At 45.8% G+C, this 27,970-nt stretch overlaps 1 protein-coding gene across 1 annotated transcript; it reads left to right on the top strand.

The window, feature by feature from the left end:
- The first annotated feature begins 1,609 nt into the window (after window positions 1-1,609).
- LOC119102699 (uncharacterized) lies at window positions 1,610-27,748 on the top strand. The gene is made up of 13 exons (XM_037226157.1): window positions 1,610-1,620; window positions 3,482-3,550; window positions 11,629-11,760; window positions 13,059-13,136; window positions 14,573-14,710; window positions 16,250-16,324; window positions 16,646-16,885; window positions 17,076-17,217; window positions 19,481-19,693; window positions 22,688-22,842; window positions 23,355-23,475; window positions 25,033-25,169; window positions 27,729-27,748. Exons 2-13 carry the CDS (start codon window positions 3,514-3,516, stop codon window positions 27,746-27,748), a joined length of 1,488 nt encoding a protein of 495 aa, XP_037082052.1. The 5' UTR covers window positions 1,610-1,620; window positions 3,482-3,513.
- The last annotated feature ends 222 nt before the right edge of the window (window positions 27,749-27,970 follow it).

Here is a 27,970-nt window from a genome sequence, read left to right as displayed (position 1 = left end):
CCTCCAAGCAAGCGGAAAAAATTGATGCCAGTATGAAAAGCCCCTGAGCAACCGAGTGCATCCCGGTATACATGGCAACAGCAATAGCGCTTAGAGCCTTTCGGGTGAATGTGAAGAATCCGTGGAAGGATTAAGGAAGAATCCGTGGAAGGCCGTTGACTGATAAAGAATACCCAAGCATGTTAGCAGATAGTAGAACCTTACTATGGTAGGACGTTACAGGGCCCGGCCAGAGCAAGGCAAGGCAAGATCATTCCCTGCAGTTCACAGCTATGCCCAGTAACTTGTGCGGACTATTGACGATGTCCAGTAACTACGCGCCACCGTTTTTGAAGGCCCTCATAAATGCACGTCACTCATGACGTCATCAACGCGTCACAAGAATTTCGCCTCTCATTAATCGGCATACTTTTTTAAGGGTCAATATGAATATGACCATAGACTTATTCGTGTCTGGAGCACGGCAGCGCGAATCGCTGGATGAACGGACAACAGCTGGCTTTCTATCAGCTGAATGAGTTTAAGGGGACTGTTCTGCATTCTAAAACATTGAAGCAAGCATCTGACCCCATAAAACAAACTCACCAATAACTATTCGTATACTTTTAGTGGAAAAGACTGTCCTAGACAGCAAAATTTCTCTATTTGGTACATATGCTCCTCAATGCGTCATTGGTTGATTACGTCTTGGGACTATTGTATGACGCTGAGGTGCTGCGAAACGAGCTATGCGATCTTGCCACCCTGGCACTCACTTTTAGTGCTTCAATCTCCCGAAGGATGGCCATAGCGGTGCTGGAGGTTTTTGCTGAACCAAATATCGGTACGTGCTCGTGTTTAGGCCCTTTTCGTGGTGCTCTGGCATATAAACCCGAGAGTTGAAGGTATTTACTTGCATTCACGGTTATGACGCTTTTCTTAGGGTATTCGTCAGGAGTTTATTTTCACACCAAAATGGCTCACACAAAAGCAAATGCAAACGGCTGATGAGCCATGAAGGGAAAACGTGGAAGTAGTGACCTAAAAACGTTTTAGGAAACGTCCTAAAAATCGTGCCATGTCTTGGGAAGCAGGGAAATGAGACGACGACGATCACCTTGCGTTTTCGTATAGTCTAGGGCTAAAAGACAATTCAAACAATCATTTGCACATCTAATAATCGCTCTTGGCGATAAGTCCAAAGCTAAACGATGGAGAGTTCCTAACGCCAGTAGCACTAGCATGCCCCCGGCTTGTTGGTCCCCGGCTTGTTGTCTTGCGGTGCGGGGATCCCTCAGTACTATTTGGGACATGTTGTGATTGATTTACTCAGTAGCAACGACCATTTTAGCAGCGGGATCGGAATTAAGGCATTAAGCCGGGATCAGGGATCACTAGCTTCAGTCTCAATCGAGCCAATGATTCACAGCACCAACGCAAAAACGCAAACCGAACCTAACAACAAGCAGCCGGCCGGCAGTGGGCGGGTTTGACATCGCGGCAAAAGGCCGCACGTGGGAATTGACAGCCCGACTTGCACTTTCGTAGAAATCGGGTGACCTGGACAAATCCCAGTCACGCCCTCCGTCCGTCATTGGCAGAGCCCGGGCGTTCGGCCAGTCGGCCCATCGGTGCTCCCAGGTACGGCACGCGGGGGAGTGTCGAGAGCCCAGGCGCAATCGGCACTTGGCTCTGTGCTCGATGTTGCCACGTGGTTGGCGCGTGTAAACAACGTTTGTGTTATGGAACGTTCGTGTGACAGCACTCACCCGTAGTTCTTCAATCTCCCGAGAGGTGGCCGGGTTGTGCCGAATGTGTGCTGAACCAAATATTGTTAGGTGCTTGGGCTGTCCCCTTTGTAGCGTTTTTTTTTGTACATTTATCGGTGAGTTGAAAGGGAGTGTTCCCCATTTTCACCGGATTTTGAACTGAAAACGCCATCTTGAAGACTTTTTGGTGCTTTTCACGTTCCTGCCTTATTAAGACCCATACCCCCCTCTAGTTTCTGAGCGGCACGCCCGCTAAAATAGGGAAATGAATATCGGGGAAGGGATTTCAAAGTCACCTTGGTATTTATGACGGCATAATTACGTTATTGAACTCCTGCCAAGAGTCATGTGGCGATCAAGGCCAAAAACAAAAATATAGTGTCGGGGCGTTCACATTTGGTGTTCGTGAGCGTGGTTTCCAGATATAACGGCCGTCAACTGGCTCCCAAACAATGTTGTGAAGGTACGATGACGTGCTCAAACCACGAGGCATTGATGAGCACATTTGCTAAAGAGAGCATTGCGCTGTTTAGAGCGGTCTTTTTCACTTAAAGTATATAACAATAGTTTTAAGTTAGCTTGTTTCATTGCACATGATGGTTGCTTCAGTATCTTCAAATCCCGTAAGTTGTTCAGTGCATTAGCAAGGAACGTTATTCACATAGATAGGACAGTAGTATTAGCCTTATTCATCGGAGAAAAACCAGGACAATGGAGATATAGTTGGGCTGTAACGATATGCACCCAACTATATTTCCATTCTCCTGGTATTTCTCCCAGGAATAAGGCTAATAGTACTATCTTATCTTCATATCCTCTTAAAAGTGCTACAAATAAATGCTTATCTACACCACACAATAGCCGCCGCACCCGCCTTATTTATTTTGATATATTCCATAACGCATCGCTGAATTCCTATATCACCGTGAAAAGATATTTCGCAATCACTCTGAATGTGGTACTAACAAAAGATACCTTTTAAGTTTTATCCACATAATACACACCATCACACACACACACACACACACACACACACACACACACACACACACACACACACACACACACACACACACACACACACACACACACACACACACACACACACACACACAGACACACACACACACACACACACACACACACACACACACACACACACACACACACACACAGACACACACACACACACACACACACACACACACACACACACACACACACACACACACACACACACACACACACACACACACACACACACATGTGTATATATATATATATATATATATATATATATGTATATATATACATATACGTATATGTATATATGAATATACATATGTGTATACCTTATTGATGCATCGCAAAATCAATAACCGGCTTAAAGAAGTAGGCACATATCTTCAAATGGGCAGATTATTCCTTTCATTCCTGCTGACCAGGTAGCACTATGTAATGAGGTGAGGTGCAGAGCAAGGGAAAAACAGCGCGATCACCTTTGCATATGTCACATCAAGCCTTATTTTCTGCACTGAAAGGTGGGGGAACAGCGCTTAAACCTCTTAGTCAAGATTTATATTGCCGGAGAATAGGACGAGAAATGAGCGCCATTTTGAAGGTTGAATACTTAATTCAGGTCTACGAGGAGATAGATGTTTATGGAGGCGGATGAGGAAATAGCATGGGCTACATCAGTAATGCGTAATGACTGACTGTATCTGGTCTCACAGATTGGGTGCTGTTGGTACCATACGTGGTCAAAATGTCCAACAAACGTGGAACACTGCCTGCATTTGTCTGTAAGTATGAAATCGGCACGGCCAGACGCTGGATATGTTTTCATGGCCCATTGCCTGGACTTCCAACAATTCTGAGTCCGCTCCAGAATTAGCCTGATCATCTGTAGCTGCATTCACACTCGGATGGAATGAGTGCTCGCTCTGTCGTTCTCCCCTGGTGTGATAGTTTGTGCACGTCGTTTCAGCCAGTTAACTCTGCAGCCGTCACCAGGTGTTATGGAGTACTGAGAAGGCCTGGCTGATGTTTGGCTATCAACCATGAATCCGTCACAACCCTAATACTTTCCTGGCAATTGCTGGGATTCGAACCAGGATCTTCGCCATTGCGAGTCCAGTGCTCTTCGGACTGAACTGATCGGTAGGGACGATCGCCTGGCGCTCTGCCTTGATCATATTTGTATTCTGGATATTTGGTCATTTTGCCGCAGAACTGGATGTCATAGTAAATTGATGTCTGCAAATGGCTTACTGATGGGGTTGTCAACCAATGTCATGTGTGCTACCTCCTTGATCTTCCCGGCTTTCCAGTGTTGCTCGCTGTCGACGATGGTTACTTTATCCCATGCCGAAGATTTCTTCATCCCACGTGATCGCCGTCTGACCACGTGTGCCCTGCCGCACCAGACCCCAGAGTCTGGCGATGGTGAAGAGTTACAGGAGGGTTACCTCTCTGTGCTCTTTCAACCTGACCGACAAAGGCGGACTTGCCGCCACATTGTAGGACCTGTTACAGCTGCATGGTATATTGCATATGCAGCTCAAGTTTAAGCGGGGAGACAAGTCGCCCTCTGTCGGTGAAAGCGGGGAGACAAGTCGCCCTCTGTCGGTGAAAGCGGGGAGACAAGTCGCCCTCTGTCGGTGAAAGCGGGGAGACAAGTCGCCCTCTGTCGGTGAAAGCGGGGAGACAAGTCGCCCTCTGTCGGTGAAACACACTGGAAGAGCACAGAATGACAACCATCCTGTGAAAGACTCAGAGGTTTGGTTCGGCTGAGTGAGCGTGATCGAACGACAATCACCGACCAGCATGGGATGAAGTGACCATTGGTGACAGCGAGCAACCCTGGAAAGCCTGGAAGATCAAGGAGACTACACGCATGACGTTGGTTGATAATCCCATCAGTGAGCCGAAAACAACCTTCCAAGTTTTATGCTTTTACCATCATGCTATTATGCCCTAACGCTGAAAGATTGTCCTCCCTAGTTATCTCAACCAGTAGCGCACTAGACTCGCGAAAAAGACTCCTTCGAATCCCAGCAATGCCAATCAGAGCATTCGGGCTGTGATGCATGCATGACTGATATGTATCGCTGCAGCGGGTTGCGTGCGCTTTGCAACATTGTCTGCAATTTTCGTGCAAGTTTGCAACATTTTTTTATTTGGTTCTTTGAGGCTTTCGGACCTTGTGAGGAGAATGCAAGAGGTCCTAGGGCTCTATGACGCTTCGTTTTGGTGTAAATCACTCTTGCCATCTTCTGCAATTTTTTGCAACAGTTTGGAAATTTCACTCCCTTCTTGAATGCTTAGCGAGAACACCGAGGGTGGTTTTGAAGTGATATCATGATTTATTAAGCAGTAAACCTCTCGTGAAGCATTCTGTAACTCTTGCAACATTTTCCAAAATCCTCTTGCAAGAGCTTTCGTGCCTTGAAAGAACATTGAAAGTACTTTGACGACACTCCCCTTCATTTGGTGCTAAGAATGTCTTCATATGTCCAGGCAGCCTGGCCGTCTTGCAAAGAAAACTGCACTCAGTTATGTGCTGCACTCCGCGTTCCTTCCAAACCATATGCAAGTGTGAGGCTGGCCAAGTATGTGAGAGACACATAGGTACTTCACTGTTTGGGACGGAGGGTGGGGTTGAGATTAGGGGCATCATGATACCGAGAGGAGTCCGTGGAATGGTTCTTCCCCTGCCCCACCTGTTTGGCAACCCTTAGGCCTCGAGCGCACTTTCGAGCTTTCCGCCTTCTCCCCGAGCCTGTCTTCGGTTTCGACATAAGCTGGCTTTAGATGCAATTTTAATTCGTCCATCCCTACCCTATGCTGCCGTTGCTTCAGCTGGTCCTTATGATCGATCAACTTACATGCAATCCCATGCATCACCCCGCCCCCTTGTGTCTTTGGCTTATCCCCGATAACCTTACAACATTAAGAGAATGTTTGTTTCTTTCAAGAGCAGGCATTTCAAAAGCCAGCTGGAATGGCCGCCACACATCGACATTAACGTTCAATAATTTGTGACGTTGGCTGATCAACGTGCTTCCCATTTGTACATCACTCCCGAATTTCGTCATCATTACGTTGCACTCAAATCCAAGTTATAATGTGCGTTGGCAACAGGAAGGTTGTGCCTGGTTTGATAAAGCCCAATTCATAATTTTCAGGGTAACTGACAAGACGCACACGTCCGCTGACGTGTGTGTCGAACCCTATGATGTCACGCCGCGTGACGTTGAGAGGTTGTCATGCCCACAGTTTTTACGCAAAAACTCTCAAGTAATTAAATGCTGCATTTAACTGATAACGTGATTAGGTCATGAGCAATCGGTGCAAAATAATCCATAGATACCAGACAAAACGGATTCTGGCCGGCCTGGCTTTGAACGCACGACCCTTAAAATTGGGACCCGGCGTATTACGGCCTTCGCCACAGAACCCGAAAAGGTGCCGATATGTCATTGCAGGGATGCCATCTTGATTCGTGCTTATCGTATAGTGGTCATCGACAAGGTAATGCACTTAAAGGCCTCTGGCATCATTCCTGAGCTCATCTCTCTCCAAATCGGCAACAAAGTGCAAATATTAGTAAAGATGCTCTTATCTGTAATGCCCAATATTTAACCTTCATTGGATTCCTTTTAGTATAGAAGTTAGCCATCCTCTTCCTCAGCACGGAAATGGAGATGTATATGAAGGAATGTGGAAATACATGATGCCGTTCTGTATATGTGAAGCCACTTATGCGAGCCAGTGTGCTCCATTGCTAAATCATTCTTTGTCTTTCTGTGAGGGCGGTGTTTTGTTTTCGTTTGAGTCCATCACCGGGCAATCCTTCATATTAAATAAACTGCTCATTGTGCGTTAATGTTGGTATATTTTGCAATCGCCACCGCTGCGGACGGGTTCCACGGCATTAAGCCATCTTTTAGGAGCTATTTCAATCTTGCTCCCAGTCCACCTGACCGAAGTTTGGTTTGTTTATTTTGTGACCATCGACAGGCAAACATGTGATATCTGATCAGATTGCTGACATGAACAAAGCAAACTTGAACGATATGACCGGCCGGTTGAGTCAGCTGTTCCTTCTTATTGGCCTGGTTTGTATGGACGTAAACTTGCTCATTATGTCGGCCACACTTGATTCAACACAGCACGTGACTTATGGCATCCCTCAGCATCTGCCCCTCACGTGATGACCTGCTTCTGGACAAGTAAAGCTCAGGTTGTCGTGCAGTGTTAGGCGATTGCTTCATCAATAGTCATGAGCTCAGGCATAGTTGTTCTTCATCTGCACGCCGCACTTGACGCTTCGATAAGTCCAACTAACTCTTAGCAGGAGTGAGCTCGCAGCTGAAATGCTTCAGAATAATTGAATTGTTTGTACTGAACGAGCCACACAGCGAAGAACTGAAAAATTCACGTCGCTGCGTTCATGCCGCGTTTGACGTCCTGCCATATGCTCGTTAATTAAATTACTTAAGTACTGAAACGGAATTCCAGATGAATAATCAACTTGCTTCAGCGTAGACATGGAAGTAAGCTCTTTCTCCATGAAGTGCATTTAGAACCAACCGAACCTGTGTGCTTGAAATGCGCAATGAATCAGTTAGGCTAGAGACCAATAATCAGAAAATTCATCCCCATACTGGTAAAGCCTACGTACTGATTCACAGGCAGTCCTATCTGATCCCAGCTTTCGGTGACATATAATTTGTTGCGGTGCACGCTATTTTCCATCAAACCTATATTAAAAACGGTGCACATTGCAAGCAAACAACTGCATGTTTTATCCAAATCAACGGCGCCCATAAGTCATCACAATGTATGCTTTTGCCGAAATTAGTGACAGATGATATAAGAACAGTGTGCAACATTCGTCATTTCTCTCACCCAGTTACATCAATAGCTATGCGTATTGCAATTAACCGGCTTCGTGTGAAATATAATAAGTCTGTCATTCTTGACCCTAGTTTTCCGCAAACCTTTGGCCAGTCATCCGGTTAATGGAGATTCGAAGTGCATGTTTTACAGCAGATTTACGTCAAGGACTGCGTGCGCTGCGAATAAATAATACGTTCCAACTAGCTAAGTCCATGTTCAAACCTAATATTGTGTGGATACTCGCGCAGGCTTCTAATTTACTGACGCATCTTATCCCGATCTAATTACACGAGATGATTACGGTTCGTTTGCGCCCGTCGATTACTCGCTTGGATTCGTGCCTCCTATCTTAAGACCAACACTTGTTCATGAGCCTAATGCATTAAAATCTAATCCCCATTCACACATCTACGTACACGGCGCTCGTCTACACTCACGCAATATACCTCCCGCCCGCGATAGTGCCAGTGAAAAACCTTACATGTAATGCGATCCGTTTCAGTTTCGCACCTCTGCCTATTCCTATTATACCCTGGCAACCCCAGCCCTCTAACCGTGTCCATCCTGCCCCCGAAACGTTCCACTAATTGGTCCTTTAAGTAGCGCCACGCGCCGGGCTCATAATCATGCAGACTGTGCTTCAGGAGAAGAAGGCGTACGACGGGGGAGGGAAGGAGAGGGGAGGCATAGTATTGGGATGCAGACGAGGAAGAGCAGACTTTTTCTGTTCACGTTTTCTGTTCTTCGACCTACATTTTGATGCTTATTGACTGTGAAGGGTCGGACGCCGCTGCCCGTTGCGGGCCAACAGGAGTCCGCTGGTCAGGCCCCCGTCGAGCTGTTCTCTTGCAAGAAAGCCTTGGCGAAGGCACCCATCGAGCCGATCTCTCTCGCCACACTACGATCCCGCTTAAAGACCCAGTAGAGGGCCGCTCTATCTCAAGACGGACCTCCAGTTCTATCGCGCGTCTATGGCCGGCTGGATGCCCTTCACCCGGGTGGGGTGGGGTGTCAACTTGACCCGCCGAAATCTCTGGAACCAAGAAAGCTACAAACACCAAAGTTACAGAGTGTGTTGACCTATACATGAAATCACTTAGGTCAAAGTTTGAGGTTCCTAGGTTATGACCTTCGGGTCAAACAAGGTCAAACAAGGTCGAATTTCTGGTTGGTCACCCAAATGCCCCCAGAAAGTTGATGACTGTTTTTAAGCAAAGGGTCACATCCTCATTTCAGGTCAGTGACCTTGCTTGACCTTTTAAAGGCCATGATGACCAAAATCATACAACACCCCCTGAGTTTTGCAGTTGAATAAGCAACAAAGATCACGCTAGGCAGCATCTTTCTAAGAAAAGAAGTTGACCTGGGTCATTTTAGATCAGTGACCTATTCTAGCCTCCAAGAAGTCCATGAAAGATGTAGAATGCGGCTCCCACCATCAACAAATTTGAAATGACCACAAGGAACTATCTCATACAGCAAGCTCTAGAGTAATAAAACAGGCTGGGTTTCACCTTGGTCTGACTTTCATACCTGAACTTAGGTCAACGTAATTTACTCATTCAATATTTGTGTTGACAAAGAAAGCATCTTAGAGACATTTTGCTTCGTTTAACACTCCGTTGTTGGATCAGATTGAACAAATCCCTAGGAGTTAATTTCGCTGAAACCATGACCTGACTTTGAACTGCCATAGGTCAGCGACCTTACAAGGTGCATCTAAATTGTTGATACCAAACGATCCACTATTTAATTGTCTTCAGCTATGCAACATTTGGCGAGGCTACACCTCGCTGTTCAAAAACCATTCTGGAAAACCCTCAGGGTCAATTTGACCTCCCACCCTAGCCCGTGTCGTAACAGGGCCTTCTGATACATAGAGGGACCTCCTAATCCAGAACGGGACCCTTCCGATTCACAAAGGTCCCTCTAAAGCTGGCAAAGGCCTCGCTTTCCCAAAATACGGCATACCGATCCGGGGCAGTGGTCTGACACGTCAAAAGGGTCTCCTGGTCTGGAATAGGAGATTCCTGATATGTAAATGGTGCCTACTAGTCCGGAAAAGGAGAATTCGGCTCCAAAATAGGTCGAACCAGCAACGTGGCCTCCTTGAGACGACATGAGTCTTTCTAGACCAGAAAACGGGTTCCTTAATGCAAAAATGGTCTTGTAAGCCTAAGCTAGCAACCCCTAGTTAAGTTATGGGGATCTCCTTAATGTGATATTTCGGTAAAATATGTGGGACAAGAAATCATTCAGCTTGGGTAAAAGGAGCCTGCCACAATTTTGAAGGGGCAGAAACATACACATGCCCGCTGCCATTTAACAGTTGAAGCAACTACCCCTCTGACCCCCCCCCCCCCCCCCACGCCGCGCCCGCGCCGCAAGTTACAGCGATTTATCCAGATGCATATGACGTGTCACTTTTCGCCAGATGTTTGCTCGTTAAACTGCATTTTGTTCCAGAGTGCATTGCCTGTCTGCATGCACTGTGCACTGCACTGTCATGAACATTTCCGGAAGCCGCTCCCATTGCCATCCGTGTCGAAATCAAGGCAATATTTTAGGCTGTGGAGGGGTGAAATCGTGACGCGATGAAAGAGACCATTGGGACAACAATGTCGTTGTTATGGCACTTATTGCACGATTTAAAACTGTGTGTTATCTAATTCACAACTTTCCACCCACACGTCTGTTTGCCTTCCACATTACTTAAGCTAGCCGCGCAATGCAGACGGCGGCACGGGTTGTGGTAAAAGTTGCGCATACGTGTTCAATCTTAAAGAAGATCTGCAACATAACATGGCGCCCGTCCGATACCGGCGTTGGTCACAGCGCGTGCGAGAAGGGCGTTTTTTACATTAGGCAGTCAGAAAGTTGTTTGTAGATGCAGAAGAAACAAAGTGTGCAAAGGCCAGACCATTGAAAACAAGTCACAAAGCTCGAGCAACAATTACAATAGCGTCTCGACACGCAGGGGTCAAGCATTTGATTGTCATAATCTGATTTATCAGGAAACTCGAATTTTTAGCTCCAAGCCACTGAAATCTTCAAAAACGCAGATCCATCTCATGCAGCTGGAGGCGATGCTTTACCGATGGTGACAATTATGGGTGTTAACGCAGCATGACAAGAACGAACCCCAACCAAATGATATTTATTTGATGTCCAGGCGCAAAGAACAGCGTTGCGCGGGCAGTCTGGCCGCGTGATCTGTATAAATGATCCATGAGATCCACACCAAATAGGCTTTAACTCAGGAACGTAGCCATTGGGTGGCCACGGCGCCCATGGCTCTCCTGAGCTAGGAGTTTTGCACAATATATTGTGTGATTTCGTTCAAATCCAGTCGAAGTGCGCAAGAGTCCAGATCAAATTTAATATGCACCCCTTTTCTGAGAAAAATTCTGGGTACGTGCCTTTGCTTATCAGAACCACTTCACACTAATGGGATACGATTCAACGTGACGTCGTTGGCGCCGAAGCTACAGACTCCAACAATGCCACCGGTTCGCACAGCAAAGTAAGCGAGAACGTATTGTGCTAACAATGACTGTAGTTTAGAGGAATGAAGTTTGACGACATCTGTATCAGTCACAACCCCTTCAAGACACTTCAAAAGAGAATGAGTAGTTTTCTGTTATTTATTATGCATTCGTTTGTACCCGGTACTTATTTGCGATCACAAGAGTGTGTGGTCACTTCTTCACATTCCATAGGACAGGGTAGAAAATACAAATTTAGTCACGCAGTTTTCGCTAGCTGGTCTTTTTAGTTCTAAAACATAATGATGCAGCTGCTTAAAGATCGGATGCACGTTGAGCAAATTCCAAATTGAATCGTAGATCACTACAGGAAAAAGTAACGAAAACACCAGTTCAGCATTTGAAGAAACTGAAGCGCTGAGGCATTTCTGCCTCCAAGTATGTCAAGTTGCATCCCGGGACAACTTTTAACTGGACATTTCTGTTTTCAGGGATCGGTGTGCTGGTGTTGCCCTGTCTAGTTCAGACAAAGGTCATGCAACATTATTCAAGGGCAACACGATCATACACTGGCTATACGAGGCTGTCCAACGCCAAGGAGATTTTGTCTCGTCTTGATGCATGTAAGTTTCTCTATTCTGCTTTTGTCAGCAGGCCGTCATAAGCCAATGACAGCAAGGTACCTTCCTGTTTCTGCACGCAGACACGCCCCGAAAGACGCGTGTCGGTACAGGACCAAAGTTTGATACGGGACCGCGCCTTCTTCTCTTGGCCGGGCTAATAGATGACGGGTATACCAAATCAAGAACTAAGATTTCTGTATTATACTATAAATCTACTAGTCATGCAATTGTGTCGCAGAAATGTAGTTTTCATTCATGCATTTCGCAGGCTTTAGCTGAAGGCTAAAGGAAGCATGTTGCCAATGTTACAACAGTGAAAATGTTTCGAGTTCAAGCGTTCTTATGTCCAGGATGTTTGTAACAAGATCTCTAGGAACTGAATACTGCGTAACACCGACAGGGTGCGTCTGTTGTTAGCATACAATCCAACATATATAGAAAACAGGAAGAGAAGCTCCGGACCAACTCAGGCACGAACGCATGACCTTTCACTTATGGGCCCGACGCGTCGACGACTGTCCTCAGTCCGGGAGGTGCGCCTCGAGGCTTGAAAGTCGGAAGATTTCCGACGAACGATGCAAGAAAGCGTGACGCGGTTGGCCATGGAGCTTGGTATCTCTAGACAAAAAGTGACCGATAGATTGGCGCAAGATGCTAAATCAACCTTTCGTTTGATGGCGGGCTCATCGGCATTGGCAAAAAGAATTCGTCTACACCTCTGTGAAAAGTATGGCGAAAACCATATTGACTGGCAGGAAAAGAACGCAGCGGAGGTGGATATGCTAGCAACATACTTCAGTGGCGGCCGGTTTTGAGCAGACTGACCGTCACTGATTCTCTCATCTGGAATTTGTCTCCAAATCGTAACACTTACACTCGCCCCCCCCCCCCCCCCCTGTCCTTACAGAGGCCGCCGGAAGCGTCATTTGTCCGCAAATGTTTGTCCATCACTGTGGTTATTGTCTCTCATGGCGTGATTTTTGCTTTCACGCTTAACAAGCTGTTTTAACGTTCCACGTATATTCGTCCCGCATGCATTTCATTCTATCTGGATGTCAGGTCAGAGACGTCGATCATTGCTTGTTCCGATTTGATGAACACGTGCTGAAATAGTAAGCGAGGCGCCCGGAAAATATGAGGGGAGCGCACGAGAGAGGCAATCATAACCGAATCAAGATCATACTAAAGGATGCATTTCGTGTTGAGTTTTCTAGGATGCCAAATGATCAAATAAAAAAAAACGTTGCCAGCATATTTTGCCAACTGCATGACACTATTAATTGAGCTACGTATTTCAGGTGGTCCAGACAATGTCGGCAATGAGTGTGCGTCTCTTCATGGATTGTGGTATACTGCAAAACCATTCAAACGAAGCGGTATGCCACCAATACACTTCAGTTGTAAATCTGATGAACAGAAAGAAAAATCATTCAGTTACTGTACATGTGTATAGGCCAGGAAGCGTTACGGACCACGAGCCAGAAAAACACATGAGTTTTTTAAAGATAAACTCGGATTAGATCAGTCAGTGGATTACGAATACGGGTGGAAGGTTGGCCGATACAGCCATACACGTGACATTTGCCGGATATTTTGATAGTCCTAACCACAAACGTTGGGGTTCGTTAGTCCATGACCAACAATGCTGGCGTGAAAATGAAGTCCGGTTAGTTACACACAGTTTGATAACACGTACACAACGATTGAGAGGCGCTATGTGCTTGTGCAAGTCTTTAAAGCAATGCTTTATTATTGTATACTGCATCTGTTAAAGACTATACGTCGACTTGTGCTGGAACAAATCGCAATTTTTCCGCAGCGACATCACCTCGGCAGATCGTCGTCTCATGCCCCGATCACTCGGAAGTCTCATGACCTCTGGGACATCCTACTAGCCCTGTGACGTCACGCCGTGTCGGGTCGCCCGATTCCCAGGCTGCTGGTAGTTCTTGATCGAGTTAGAACCCTGACAGATTTTAGCGCACTTTAACAGAGTTTAAGCCAAATGGTTTGCTCGGGTAGTTGCGTGGTGATATTGCACATACATGTGGATCAGATGAACCGCTTGTCGTAAGCGTGCGTCATGAACCCACCACTCAGTCGTAAGCGTGCGTCGTGAGGCCACCGCTCAGTCGTAACCGTGCGTCATGAACCCACCACTCATGTGGGTTCTTCGGGAAGTTCTGTGTTGACTACACTGTTTATTGGTTGGGGAACAGTGTTATCCTTTCTTCCGTTCACAAAATAAGACAGGTGCTATTCCACCTGACAGTGGTGAGTATCAGAAAGGCGTTCAGTCCTGGTTTGCAACAGTATGTCATCAGAATACTTATGCTGAGTTACCGACCTAGTTAGGAGCTACTCGTTAAGCAACGCCTTAGTGAAGACATTGCATAAATTGATAGCACTTGACGCTTCAAGCTGCGCTTGTACTTACCAGTCTCGTGTGGGAGGTAAAGACCCTGCACTGATAATGGCTATACTTTCCTTCGCTAGACTGGCATTCATGACGCATCATCTATTCGTAATTGCTGCCAGTCTAATTTTCAGTGACGCCATTGTGGACATTGTCCTGAAGTTTAAGTAACTAGATTTAATTAGTGTTCCACCAGCCTATGGTTTTGGCATGTGCAGTGCAGTGCCAGTGCGGAGTGATGAAAGTAAAGTTCTTGAGTGCAATATTCCGAAATAATGAGCACCAAACGTTGCAGTAGCTCTATCACTTAGATCAGTTTGTAATACATGAATAAAATGCCTGGTGAAAGTGATAGGGTCTAAAAGTCGTACAAACGCATTGTTTCATTGATTTCAGAACGTTATGGAGACCTTCCGGTTCCTCAAGATCGTCGAAGGTTTTACCGCTGCCGTGGAGACGTTGTCACAGTTAAAGACTGCGGCAAGAACTATTTCTTTGATCCCAAAAGGCGATACTGTGTTCCAGAAATGAAAGGCAGGTTGACCCAGGGGCGCATCGAACTGTTTCAAATGGGCTATGAATCCCTTAAGATCTCCGAATGAAGACGCCTTTACCGGAATTAGTTCTCGAGTGACCCAGCAAACTTCGGAGCCAAATGATCGATGTTTCTCGTAAATGGGTACATGTACATAAATATATAGGCAAAGGTAGCAATCACAAGGGAACTGATTAAGCGCAATAGCCACTTGCCTGATTATAGTTCAGAGGGGGAAAACTTTCTAGTCTTTGACGTGAGGAAGAGAGAGAGAGAGAGAGAGAGAGAGAGAGAGAGAGAGAGAGAGAGAGAGAGAGAGAGAGAGAGAGAGAGAGAGAGAGAGAGAGAGAGAGAGAGAGAGAAGAGAGAGAGAGAGAGAGAGAGAGAGAGAGAGAGAGAGAGAGAGGAGAGAGAGAGGAGAGAGAGAGAGAGAGAGAGAGAGAGAGAGAGAGAGAGAGAGAGAGAGAAGAGGAGGAGAGAGAGAGGAGAGAGAGAGCGAGAGAAAGAGAGAGAGAGAGAGAGAGAGAGAGAGAGAGGAGAGAGAGAGAGAGAGAGAGGAGAGAGAGAGAGAGAGAGAGAGAGAGAGAGAGAGAGAGAGAGAGAGAGAGAGAGAGAGAGAGAGAGAGAGAGAGAGAGAGAGAGAGAGAGAGAGAGAGAGAGAGAGAGAAGAGAGAGAGAGAGAGGAGAGAGAGAGAGAGAGAGAGAGAGAGAGAGAGAGAGAGAGAGAGAGAGAGAGAGAGAGAGAGAGAGAGAGAGAGAGAGAGACGAGGAGAGAGAGATGAGAGAGAGAGGAGAGAGAGAGAGAGAGAGAGAGAGAGAGAGAGAGAGAAAGGAGGACGGATAGAAGAGAGAGAGGAGAGAGAGAGAGAAGAGAGGAAGAGAGAGGAGAGAGAGAGAAGAAGAGAGAGGAGAGAGAGAGAGAAAAAAGAGAGAAGGGAGAGAGAGAGAGAGAGAAGAGAGAAGAGAGGAGCAAGAGAGCGGGAGAGAGAGAGAGAAGAGAAGAGAGAGAGGAGAGAGAGAAGAGAGAGAGAGCGAGAGAGAGAGAGATGGAGAGAGAGAGAGAGAGAGAGAGAGAGAGAGAGAGAGAGTAGAGGAGGAGAGAGAGAGAGAGAGAGAGAGAAGAGAGAGAGAGAGAGAAGGGAGAGAGAGAGAGAGAGAGGAGAGAGAGAGAGAGAGAGAGAGAGGAGAGAGAGAGAGAGAGAGAGAGAAGAGAGAGAGAGAGAGAGAGAGAGAGAGAGAGAGAGAGAGAGAGAGAGAGAGAGAGAGAGAGAGAGAGAGAGAGAGAGAGAGAGAGAGAGAGGAGAGAGAGAGAGAGCGAGAAGAGAGAGAGAGAGAGAGAGAGAGAGAGAGAGAGAGAGAGAGAGAGGAGAAGAGAGAGAGAGAGAGAGAGAGAGAGAGAGAGAGAGAGAGAGAGAGAGAGAGAGGAGAACTTAATGATAATAAGTTTAGTCTTGGTGGCATTGAATGTAAAAAAAACAACAGTAGAGTGTTCCAAGACAGCGCAATTTAATATATATTCGGCGCCTCCAACTCGCCAGAGACGACCAAAGAGAACAAGACGAAGCCAGCGGAGGAGCAGGCGGCAACCGCCGTCATCAGCCTCCCACCTCCAAGTGAGTTATCATTCAAGAATGCTGACATGTGGATGCCATCCTCAATATTCATGGCTAAGCGTTTGTTTTTTTGTTGTTGTAAATCTTTGATATTAAATCACACATACACGAACACACAAGCATGCACGCACACACACACACACACACACACACACACACACACACACACACACACACACACACACACACACACACACACACACACACACACACACACACACACACACACACACACACACGCACCAATCAGTTTTTGTGTTCACCTTCATAATTCTACCCGTGCCGTTTGAGGGGCTGACTGAGACGTGCCGATACTGACAGACGGCTGGGTATGCACCGGGCAAGTGCCGACTTCCGACTGGGACAGCACCACCACCTCGATGGACCAGTGCTGGAAGAAGGCACTCGCTCTGAAATCCGCAGTTCTGGTGGTAGGACCCTCTGGTTGTCAACACTGGCCGACACTTTCTATAAAAGTCTCCGTCGAGAACTGCTCCAGCACGTCCATCCACGTTCTGCAAGTGGGTGCCTTTCGGAAGGACCTGACTCGTCTGAGGCCAGGTGGGCACTGAACCACCGGATGTCATTTTGTGATGCATTGCACCATTTCTGTTCACGTATGCTACTATAAGCTATTGTGGCCCCATCATAGTGCCAGTGCCTTTCAATGGCATGCACGATTTGTATAGCACATTTGGGGGGCACATACCAACTTTTTCTGGCTAAGGTAACACGTCACCTTGATCCTCAGAGTCCGAGGTTTGGATTACAGCCAAGCGAGCGGCCGGGGTAACCTGGCAATCCGTTGATGAGAGTCCTGTCGATGGGACAACACTGCCAGACTGCGTCGAGCGCTGTATGAAGATAGCCAGCGACTTCGCCCGCGTTGAGAGGTGAGCAAAATTTTAATATTGATTCCGAACCGATGCGGTTTTATAGAAAGGCAGCAAGGATCACAGCCCTACAGCCCTTGAGATTTTCATGCACCGGTTGATGTAGTTAAGCATCTGTACATGTACATAGAAATAGACAACTGATGGGAGACTTGTGGCCTATTGGATGCTAATACTGCCGTAGCCGCGACCGGAACTCTATGTTCCACAAGGCAAAACGAACGCCATGCACGTCATCGCGGCCTCTTTTTATGGATTCCTCATTTGTGTAGGGTTTCAAAATGACAGCCATTTTGAATATCATTCAGTGCAGTTCACAGCCATGTCCTTGTGAAAGTGTAGACCGCTATTGTCTCTGAGCCTAACCCCGCGAACTTGTACAGACTTTTCCGTGCACGCCATTTCAAGGTCACCCAGACATGCATGACGCCGTACAAATGTGATACAACTACTGCCATCTCATTGCACATCTCGTGTTTAAGGTCATCGAATAATTCGTGTCTGGCGTACGTCAGCACGGTTTCTGGCATCAACAGAGAGCAAAAGACTGGCAACAGACAGGCGTCAACTTTTTAGTAAACATCCTTCCCAATACTCGAATACTCCCCCCCCCCCCCCAAATACTCCCTGTGTCGTGTAGCACAAGACGTAGTTCGTATCTGAAGCCTACACTGAGTACTAAACACTGATTAAGAGCCAAATGAAGCCCGTTGTATCTGGAAACCGTGCTCACGTACGCTAGGCATGGATGACCGGGCCATTAAATATGACTTGGCTTTGAATGCGGCATGGCCAAGGTGATGGTAGCATTCGAATGACGTTTCTATGACGTTACACATGTTTGAGTGCCCTTTAAATGATTTACACAAAATGGTCTGCAAACTTGGCGAGCGTACAGCTCGGAAATTTGAGCTTTTTTAAGCTTTAAAGAAGTGCTCCAAATTTATATGGGATCTTGAACTGAAATGCTTATTTCAAAGATTATTCGGTGCAGTTCATAGCCCTGCCCTTCGAGTCTTTAAGACCTAAACCCATCTAGTTTCTGGCCACACGCCGGCGAAAATGTGCAGACTTATTCGGGGAGACTATTTCAAGGCCCCCCAGGCATCCATGACGCCATCATAACGCTCTTCCAATCTTGTCATTTCGTTACCCATGCAGCGATCAAGGTCAATACAAATTTAATTAACATCTGGCGTTCGTGAACACGACTTCGAGATGCAAAGGACGCCAATTGGTTCACAAAAGATGTCGTGCAAGGCACACTGACATATTGAGAGGCGTATTTACTTGACAAACAAATTGTGTTGTCTAGAGCAGTCTTTTTTGCTTAAAAGTATACCAACGGATGCAAATGAGCTTACTTCATTTTACCTGATGCTGGCGTCAACATATTCAAATGTGAAACGTTCTGTTTGAGAAAGGCGGGGCTGTGAACTGCACAGAATGATCAGCAAGATTGCTGCCAGTTCAAAACCCTATTCAAATGTTTAACCTTCCTTTAAAAATAGTGTCAACACTGAGCATGCAAATGTAAGTAAACAAAATGAAATGATAGACAAATATGCAATATTTGTCCATCATATCGCTAGAAAGGACCAAACTACGAGCGCATGACGATATTCCGCACCACAAACAGGCTTAAACGACATACCGCTACCTTTCGGTAAGTTCAGTAAGGTAGGTACTTCTGCTTACTTGTAAGTACCACAAATGAGCCAGCCTGTCGCCGCGTTAGGAATTTTGACGCGGCCTGTCTGGTAGCCTCTCTGACGTCATGAAAACGCTCCATAACGTAGTTAAATGATGACGCATTGATGAGCTTATTTATTAAACACGAAATTTTCGCTGTTAGAGAAATTTTGCATTTTAAAGCATACCAATAGTTGGAAGTGAGTTCATGCCATCATATCTGATGTTTGCCAGAATATCTCCAAATGTGGAACATCCCTTTAATAGCAAACCAGGAATTATAAGTGGGCTTATTTCATCATATCCAATACTCGCATCAATGTCCTCAAATTTGGAGCATTCCCTTTAACTTGCAGGGAGCACGTCTCAGCAGGGATGCTTCCCGGGTGTTCCGCTTACATGCGAAAAAATATGCCCAGCTGTAACGAATGGGAAAGTATGCAAAGGGCAGCCACATATACATATATATACATACACATATACATGCCATGTAGCGACAACATCCGCTATTGCCATGGCGGGGCGGCGTGCTGACTAATCCGGCCCCCTCATGAGCTATGCTCGCCCCCAGCCAAGGGTGCTCGTGCGGCGAGCAGTCCGGTCCGAGCGCCGCCGTCCATCACGAGGACGTGCACTTTGGCCGGACACCGCTGGCGGATGTCGACCCGGGCTTCACGCTGCGTGTGCGGTTTGGTCGAGCTGACTGTCCGCTGAGCAAGGCGGACAGCGCCGCCGACAAGCTGCCAGACTGCGATAAACAGCTGAAACCGAACGCTACAGAGAGGTGAGGCTCTAGAGCTTCCTCCACGCTTCGCAGCGGTCACCAGCCGTGTGTGCTTTGCTGTTCACGTGACAGGCGTCTGGGCCAGAGGGCAGCGGTTCAGTGCATGCACTTGCACGATGAAGGTATTCCACCCTGGGTACAGTAGATCTGATTTTGTTTTATGCCATTGGAGAAACGCTTACATATTTTCATAATGAATGCAGCGAATGCGCAAAAACTTACATATTCTGCTGTATAACACTTAGCGAATTTACTTTTTAGAATCTGCAGTGGGCGGGCTCTCTAGAATGTAATCTGCCAGCCCATCCGTCATTTTTATAGTTTTGAATCCAATTCTCCCTGGTCCAGCTAGCCAACATGTTCATTAAAAATGTCCGCCCAAATCCATCTTGAAGATTTGTTTACCCTGTTATCGTAGAGATAAATATCGCACATCTCATAGCAGGAATTGGCTTCTCTTTAACTTATCCATTATATGTAAGAAATATCAATACATTTAGGTTGATTTGGATTCGTTTGGCCTCAAAATGACGCAAGTTTTGAAGTGCATTGTTGAGGAACATTATGCATATATATAAGGCGGTAGTGACAGCATTATTCGTCGTAAAGAACAGGAGAATGGAAATGTAGATGCGTTGGTATTTCGGCAGCATGCCCTTATCGAAATGAGTAGCAGAGGTAACTTAAAATTTGCCTGCCGACGATTCTGCTCGACTTGTTAGATTTAAGAAACAGACAAGTATAAGAAGCTGATAAAAAACATGCAAACTCAAGTACAATCACTGACAGGCAACTTTGGATTTACTTCTGCGATTCGCTTTGAGAAAGACATAATGTCAAATGTCGTCCCATCCTTATCTTCATTCTCCTGGTTTTTGTACATGGAATAAGGCTATTACTACTATCTTATTGATGGGCCTCAAAATATTTTTTTACTTGAAACGTCCTGCCTTTTCTAAGAATGTGCATATGTTATACTGCATGTAGTGTTAGCAATGCACAAGATTGCGAGTTCCCTCATAGGTCCAGTAAATTTTCATTTGATTTCTTTTCGGCTCGGAGAGACAGGTTCTCGTTCTCTGACGTCCTAAACCTTGACCCTCTATCGCCTTAAATTATAATGACCAGATTTTCTCGCTTTTTTGTATTACGCCAGTATTACGTATTAGTAATCATCTATTAATACGTATTATTACGTATTTACGCATTACGTATTTACGTATTTACGTATTATAAATCATCTTGGCACTAGCGTCTCCTGCGAAAGTGTGTTTTGGAAAGACATTACAGCTTTTTTGCATTGAAGTTAGGTGAATACTGGGGGATGATTTATGAATACTAAAAACTACATTTAAAATAGGGAATACGTTAGAATGCTTTATTTACATTACATTTTTTAGTTTTTCGTTGTGATTCCCCAAATCTCATGCAGTTGTACTGTGGCAGTGGTGTCACCTATTGTTCCCGGAGTCTTCTGTCGTCTTGGCGATTTGATGTACTGTCACTATGCCTCACCTAAGACATATTTGCAAGCAACTCAAACTTGACCCGCGCCGACCAGGGGTCGGAGACAACCACACCCGGCCAGGAGAAGTTGATTTCTCCACTGAAATCCTCATTTTCTAGACGCTGTGTTTCAAAGGTCACGTCAAATCATGACGAATGCACGCTCAATTTGAGATTTTAGTTTAGGTATGAGGTTACCAGTGGTCACCAAAGGTAAAAAGATGCTGATAGATGCACTTAAAATCTATGTCAACTTGTCATAACGGATATTATATATCCGCAAAAGGCTAAGCGTGGTCAAAGGTTTAAAAGGTGGACCTATTTGACCTGGCTTAGGTACCTGCTCCTGGTAGCTCAAAACTTCAATTTGCACAAAGGATACTAAATTGATAGATGTGCAGGCTTCACTCATAACACAACTTTTATTATATATGGGATGAGAAGTGAGACATGCTCTTTAATCTGCTAGTTATGCGGAAATAATTCTCGTAATCGAATAAGTTGAGAATAACGCCATAACCAAGTGTGTGAATGCAAGAAAACATGTTTAACTCACTGATGAATGTGCAGGAACACCAGAGAAGGGACAAAATACGAATACATAACGATATTTGGCCCAGCGAACACTCCCAGGCAGTGCTGCTATCTCTCGACGAGTTTGAAGTACGAATGGCAATATCGCACCGGTAGTGTTGCAGCACCTCATGTCAAGCAACCTTCTATGACGCAATCGAACAATGCTGTATTTTTTTTTTTTAGCATATTTGCTAAACAGAGAACATTTGTTATTGAGGGCAGCCTTTTCCATTTTTTAGTACGCAATACTTATAACTCACCCTATTTCATCACATGTTTGCTTAAATATCTTCTCGTGATGAACACTCACTTTAATACCATTAAAATCAAACGCGACGCATACTCATGGAACATCAAGCCTGATGTTCGCTCCAGTATCTTCTCGTGATGAACACTCACTTTAATACCATTAAAAACAAACGTGACGCTTACTCTTGGGATTTGTTGGTGCTGGCCGGTTTGGGGCTGGTGTCTAGCTAACCAGGGACCGGCGGCTAGCAGGCAGGCTGATTTCGAGGTAATGATGGCTGATGACTAATGCAAATTGTCATAATTGGTTCTACGTGTTTTTGTGAAATTCCACCGGCTCAATGGCCATGGTCTGAAGAACCTTACTATCTTTTGGGTGAACGAAGGAAATAAATGTTACTAATAAAATATTGTCATCGCATGCCAACTAACGAAAACCGCACCTGGGTTTCATGATGTAGTCGCCTGACCTTCACAAACTAAAATTATTCACAGTTATAACCATAATGATATATTATGGAATGCATATGTTGTAATTCTTGGATACTATAGCTATAATAATAGAATTGTTCACAAAATAGCCGGAGAACTGTTATTGCAGATATATTTTCTCAACCGCATTAACGGTGATCACTGTACTTAACGAACGTCGTCTCTTTCCAGGTTGCGGGCATGCGCTTTTAGCAGGAGACTAAAGCGTCGTTTGACACGGGCAGGGTGTGAAAAGCGCAAGGCGTTCACGATCAAAAACAGATCGCTGACAGGACTGACATCGGAACACGCAAGAAATATCAAGACAACGTACCTTTATAGAGAAGGCACATACAAATCCTTTTCGAGGCAGAAAAGATGGATGCTTTTAACGCATACCTATATATATCTATAAACTGGATTATATGGGGAGCAACGTTTCTCTCATGCTTTGTTGGTTGGGGAGCACAGCGTGTCTTTGAGCAAGGTCATAACATTTCGCGTTTTTGACCTACTTGCTCGTCATAAGAACGCCCAAGAGGATGTAAACATGGAATTTTCTCTGATATGCAATAAACAATACATATATATATATATATATATATATATATATATATATATATATGGGGTGGGGGTGGGTGGGTGTGGGTGTGGGTGTGGGCGTGGGTGTGGGTGTGTGGGGTGTGGGTGTGGGTATGGTGTATGCGTGCGTGCGTGCGTGCGCGCGTGTGTGTGTGCGGCTTCAGAGAGCGTCAACTACGCTGATTATCTGCACCCGGTACCTTGAAAGGCCGAAGTTCCTACATGCCTATGTTTCATGTGTTTATGCCATGACTTGATGACCTGCCGTGGGTTTCAGACTTAAGGCTATGGTGGGTCTCCAAAATCCCCCTCCGGCTAGTTTGGCGATCTCCTGGATACGTCACTACTTTGGAAGGGTGCATGGAGGCATGCACGGATCGCTTTGTAATAGCTGGGCCGTGAGTGCTAGTTTTAAGTTGAGCCGTCCCGTTTAAAGCTGTTATTTTCCAATCTGACTGCCGTATTGTATTGTGTTGCATTGGATGGGATTGTGTCGTATTGTATTGTGTTGCATTGGATGGGATTGTGTCGTATTGTATTGCTCGTCCTGAGTGTCCACACGTCGTCGACATTGAGCTCTACGACGCACTCAGCCGCTGAGGCTACATGGCGTCGCCTGCCGTCACCCTGGCAGGGTTGGCTGCCATTGCGGAGAATCGAACCCGCACCCCTAGTTTCCTAGGTGCGCAATAGTTAACGCAGGCGCGTTAAAGGAAGTGATCCACATTTGTATGGGATTTTGAACTGGAACAGCTATGCTGAACCTTTCGATACCGCTCACGGTCATGTCCTTTTTTAAGACATAAAACTTTCTGGCTCCCGAGCCGAAAGGGCGTTAAATTTTGTAGAGTATTGGTGGGAGGGACTTCAGGGTCACCTTGGGATGTATGACATCATAATAACGTCATCAGAATGCTGTTATTCCATTATCTATTTGTCGACCAAGACCAAGAAAGATAAAATTGTCGGGTCGTTCATATCTGCTGCTCGTGAGCACCATTTCCAGAAAGCAGGGCCGCCAATCGGCTCCTAATTAACGTTGTACAAGGTATAATGACGCAATCTAACAAACACGTATTGAGGAACATATTTACTAAATAGAGAAATTGTGGTGTCTGGGGCAGTTTTTCCACTTAAAAGTATATAACAGTTATGAGTGATAATTTTTAACGTATTCCCTGCTTGATTCAATATCTTCAAATGTGGAGCACTCCCTTTAACCACTACCTTACCGGCACCCCCAGGTGTTCAAACGGTTAGCGTCTATCATTGTTCAGCGTGAACAGAACAATCAAGATCTATATCCTGATAGGTGGATATCACAGGGAGTATCACAGGCAGACCGTAGACGATGGCTTTCGCACTTCCAATTCTATGACACAATTGCCATCCAAAGTAAACGCATCTCTTTGATCTTGGATGATTTATGAACAGGCAGCCGCTCATGCTCACCTGTCTTATACCCATAATTGCGTCAAGGCTCGCCCACTTCACGTTAAGATGGTTCACATATCACGTAAATAAAGAGACCAGAACAGATATGAACACCAAGGTGCCGCTCTAATTGGCACGGCACGTGACCTTGGCCGTACCTGACGAGGCGCGCGTAACATTGAATACCTTCCCATGTAGCAAGTTTGATCAAGGCGCAGTAAATCCACACAATGAGATGCGCTTCTAAATGAAATACGTCGTGGGAGTGGGCAGATATTCCAAAGCGGCATTGTTTCAGAATTTGACCTTGGCCTATGACCTTAATACAAACTTAAAATCAAGTTTGTTGCGTGGTTTGAGACCGCACGCTACGGTGCTATCGGTTGCGATTTAACTTTGTGAATTCGGTCCAGCCATTCTTGAGATAAACAGGGGAGGGGTGAAATCTATCCCCGCCAGCCAATGGTGTGCCGCTGAGGAGCCCGGTCAATGTCGGGTTAACTGCTGGCGGATGCACCCAGGATGACCTGCGCCTGTGGAAGCCTCAAGGAGGATGACCCTGAAGTCGACGTTGAAACATGGGTGGAAGCTCAAAGCAGCAAGCCGCTTTCACCCGGAGAAGGGTTCCTGCTTCACGACAGAGAAGCGTTCGTTAATGGTATGTGCGTCCAGACCCTGTCAAAGAAAGTTTGATTTCAGATTATGAATAAAAGGATGCGAAGCGGTGTCTGTTTATTTCGTTGGCTTCTAGGAGTGATCACGTGCCCTAAAAACACTGGTAATACTTAGTCAATGAAAAAAGTCCGTGCTTTTTTACATCTTTTAGAATTAAGAGAACTCGAAAGGTTAGCGCTTTGCGGACTCTACGATGCATGCAGATGCATGATGCAATGCATGGTGTAATGCATGAGCATTCGCATGCAGTGCGGTGTAAATGCAAAGCAGGCAGGCGAAGCAGCAAGCAAAGCAGGCAACGCCCGCAAATCCCGATGAACTGTATCGCTCTCCAGTTCCAGGGGGATGGAGCTGCTCAACGGAGCCAGTGAGCTGGTCGAAACACCCCGTCAAGCTGTTCCGGCACTGCCTGGACGCCTGCAATGCAGCTAAAACAGAATTCGCTGCTTTTGGAAAGTAAGCACGGCGATGCAACCATCCAGCTTCCTTGGATTCTTGCATTCATCAAGACCAGCATACATTCAGACCAACTTGTGCGCATGTCCGTGCCAGTAAGACAAGGTGTGGCGTGGCACGAGGCAGGAAACTACAGGGCTGAAAATTCGCGATAAATATCACTATACCGATGATACCGAATTTTAGCTGATAGAGCTTGCAGATCCAACCTCGCAAATCCCTGCGATTGGAAGGAAGCATGCCCATGTAACGGAAGGTGTAATGAAGTTTACCGGGCCGCGGTTCACTTGCGTAGAGCTTGCCCTTTAGTTCACAACGTGCATCGCTTGCCAGTTGTCCAGCTGTGTCTGGCTTTGCCATGCATTTTTAATTTAATTAGTAACGCTCAGGCACACAGCAAGAGCACTGGCAAGGGCAGGGCACAGCGTAGCGTTCGGTGGCGGCATCACCAGCACGACAAACGGGAGGGCCTGGAACTGGAAAAAGCTGAAACCTGAAAAAAATGGGTATGGTAATCACTCTAACCCCAGAGGATCTGACGTGATATCACTATGCTTATTTGTAATTGTATGCTGTTTAACCTGTACCCAGCCACGTTGGCCTTACTGCCTTTCGCCTTACACTATTTCCTAGACACAGACAGTCTTGCTTTAAATCAAAGTCACTATGATGGGGCTTCAGGAACTTTTGGAAAATCGCGAATGAGCGCGCAAAGACCTCTTTCTTCATTGTTTCTACTCCCGGATATCAATCTAAAGGAGCCCGATTTGTAAGCTAAGATACCACATCCTGGCAGAGTCGCCTGACATTCAAAGCGTATCGCTTTGCAGCGACGAGTTTCCAAATGGACACTTAAGTTCATTGCAGCCGACAGTACATGTCTATGTATGCATTGCAGTCTCATACACACATACGCCGTGTATATAACACATTAGTCCATATTATTATGGTTTGCAATACTGCTGCTGCTAGTTGTACCTTTATGAGCAGTACGAGAAGACAACAAACGGCATATATCAGATTACTTTTAATCACGTTTGGTCTTCTGCTTTCAATTTGGCCTTAAGCCTTTTGCTTTCAATTTGGCCTTGACGTTGACCGCATACATTAAAAATGACTCTAAAATTGGCTTCATGCCATCGAGAATCTCTCTTAAATAATGTCACACGACCCTCCAAGTCGCCAAGGTAAACTTTGAAACTGGACCGGCATTCAACATGGTAGTAGCGGCCATTTTGAATTCTGGGAAATGTGCAAAGTTGCGGAAGTAACAATCAGATAAACTTTGCTCTTCTAGCTGCATCTAACTAGTTACATAAAATATTTCCGCCAAAAGTTCGCGATAGCTACTCGACTGCACGTACCCATTCGCGTGAAAAGCGTGTTTTATAGGGCATGCATGGGGTATGGAGCACATCTTTACAAAATTAAAGTATATAGCATATGCAGCTTTGGTGAGTGGTACCCTTGCAATGAGAACGCAAAGACGACAAATGCCATACATCGATCAATACAAATAATTTTGGTGACTTATGACAAAGTTCAACTTTTAGAATTTCATTTGACCTTAGTTTTGAGCTCTTGCATGACAAATAATTGCAGAAATGTACTCCCTGCCATAGAAAAAACCCAAACTGGTGTCACACGAACCTCCAAGCCATCGAGAAAAAAAGCTTTGAAACTGGATACTCAGGGATGAAATTCAATATGGCGGCGGTCGCCATCTTGAATTCCGAAAAATGCTCGAGGCTGCACAGGTAGCAACTAAGCGAATTTGGATATCCTGGCTACGTAAAACATATTTCCTGGAAGGAAGTTCGCGGCAGTCGACATTCCAGGTTCTCATATAGGAAGTATGAGGATGGCAACTCGAGTAATACCAGCATTTTTTTTGGTGTTGAAGATTAAAAATTTGATTTGATTCGAACCTTTTGAATGGATGGAATCAAATGGAGTTTTTTATTCTATTAAATTTGTAACAACAACAAAAAAAGAATCGAAGGAAATTTCTGGGAAAGCGGAGCTCACGCTAAGCATTGCTTGTTGTGTGAGCCATGACCCCTACCATCCGATCGCGCAATTCCAGGCATCAGCAGAATGTGGTAGCGAAAGTTAAACGCGCCGCAATGCTCGGCACGGTCTGGGCTGCCCTGTGACGTCAACTGACCTTTAGCGCGACCGCTGCCACCGACCGCAGGCCATACCTGTGAAGGGCAAATAGCGAGCGTCTAAAGCGAGTTGAGTCCACTTCGCCACGGGTGTCAGGACCCGAAAGCAGGCGCTCTGACCAACTGAGCCACCGGGGCGGGAGTCCAATTATTTAGGCAT

Source organism: Pollicipes pollicipes, unplaced genomic scaffold (assembly GCF_011947565.3).
Source record: "Pollicipes pollicipes isolate AB1234 unplaced genomic scaffold, Ppol_2.1 Scaffold_5724;HRSCAF=6776_pilon_pilon_pilon, whole genome shotgun sequence".
Classification (NCBI taxonomy): Eukaryota; Metazoa; Arthropoda; class Thecostraca; order Pollicipedomorpha; family Pollicipedidae; genus Pollicipes; species Pollicipes pollicipes.
This window is presented reverse-complemented; position numbering and strand designations above follow the sequence as displayed.

Bases quoted from the DNA above. Each gene is read 5' to 3' on its own strand.
- LOC119102699 (XM_037226157.1), top strand. From the start codon at position 3,514: ATGTCCAACAAACGTGGAACACTGCCTGCATTTGTCT. The intron at 16,325-16,645 runs GTGAGTTATCAT...CGATACTGACAG, and splicing joins CATCAGCCTCCCACCTCCAA to ACGGCTGGGTATGCACCGGG. The intron at 22,843-23,354 runs GCACATACAAAT...CGTGGGTTTCAG, and splicing joins AACGTACCTTTATAGAGAAG to ACTTAAGGCTATGGTGGGTC.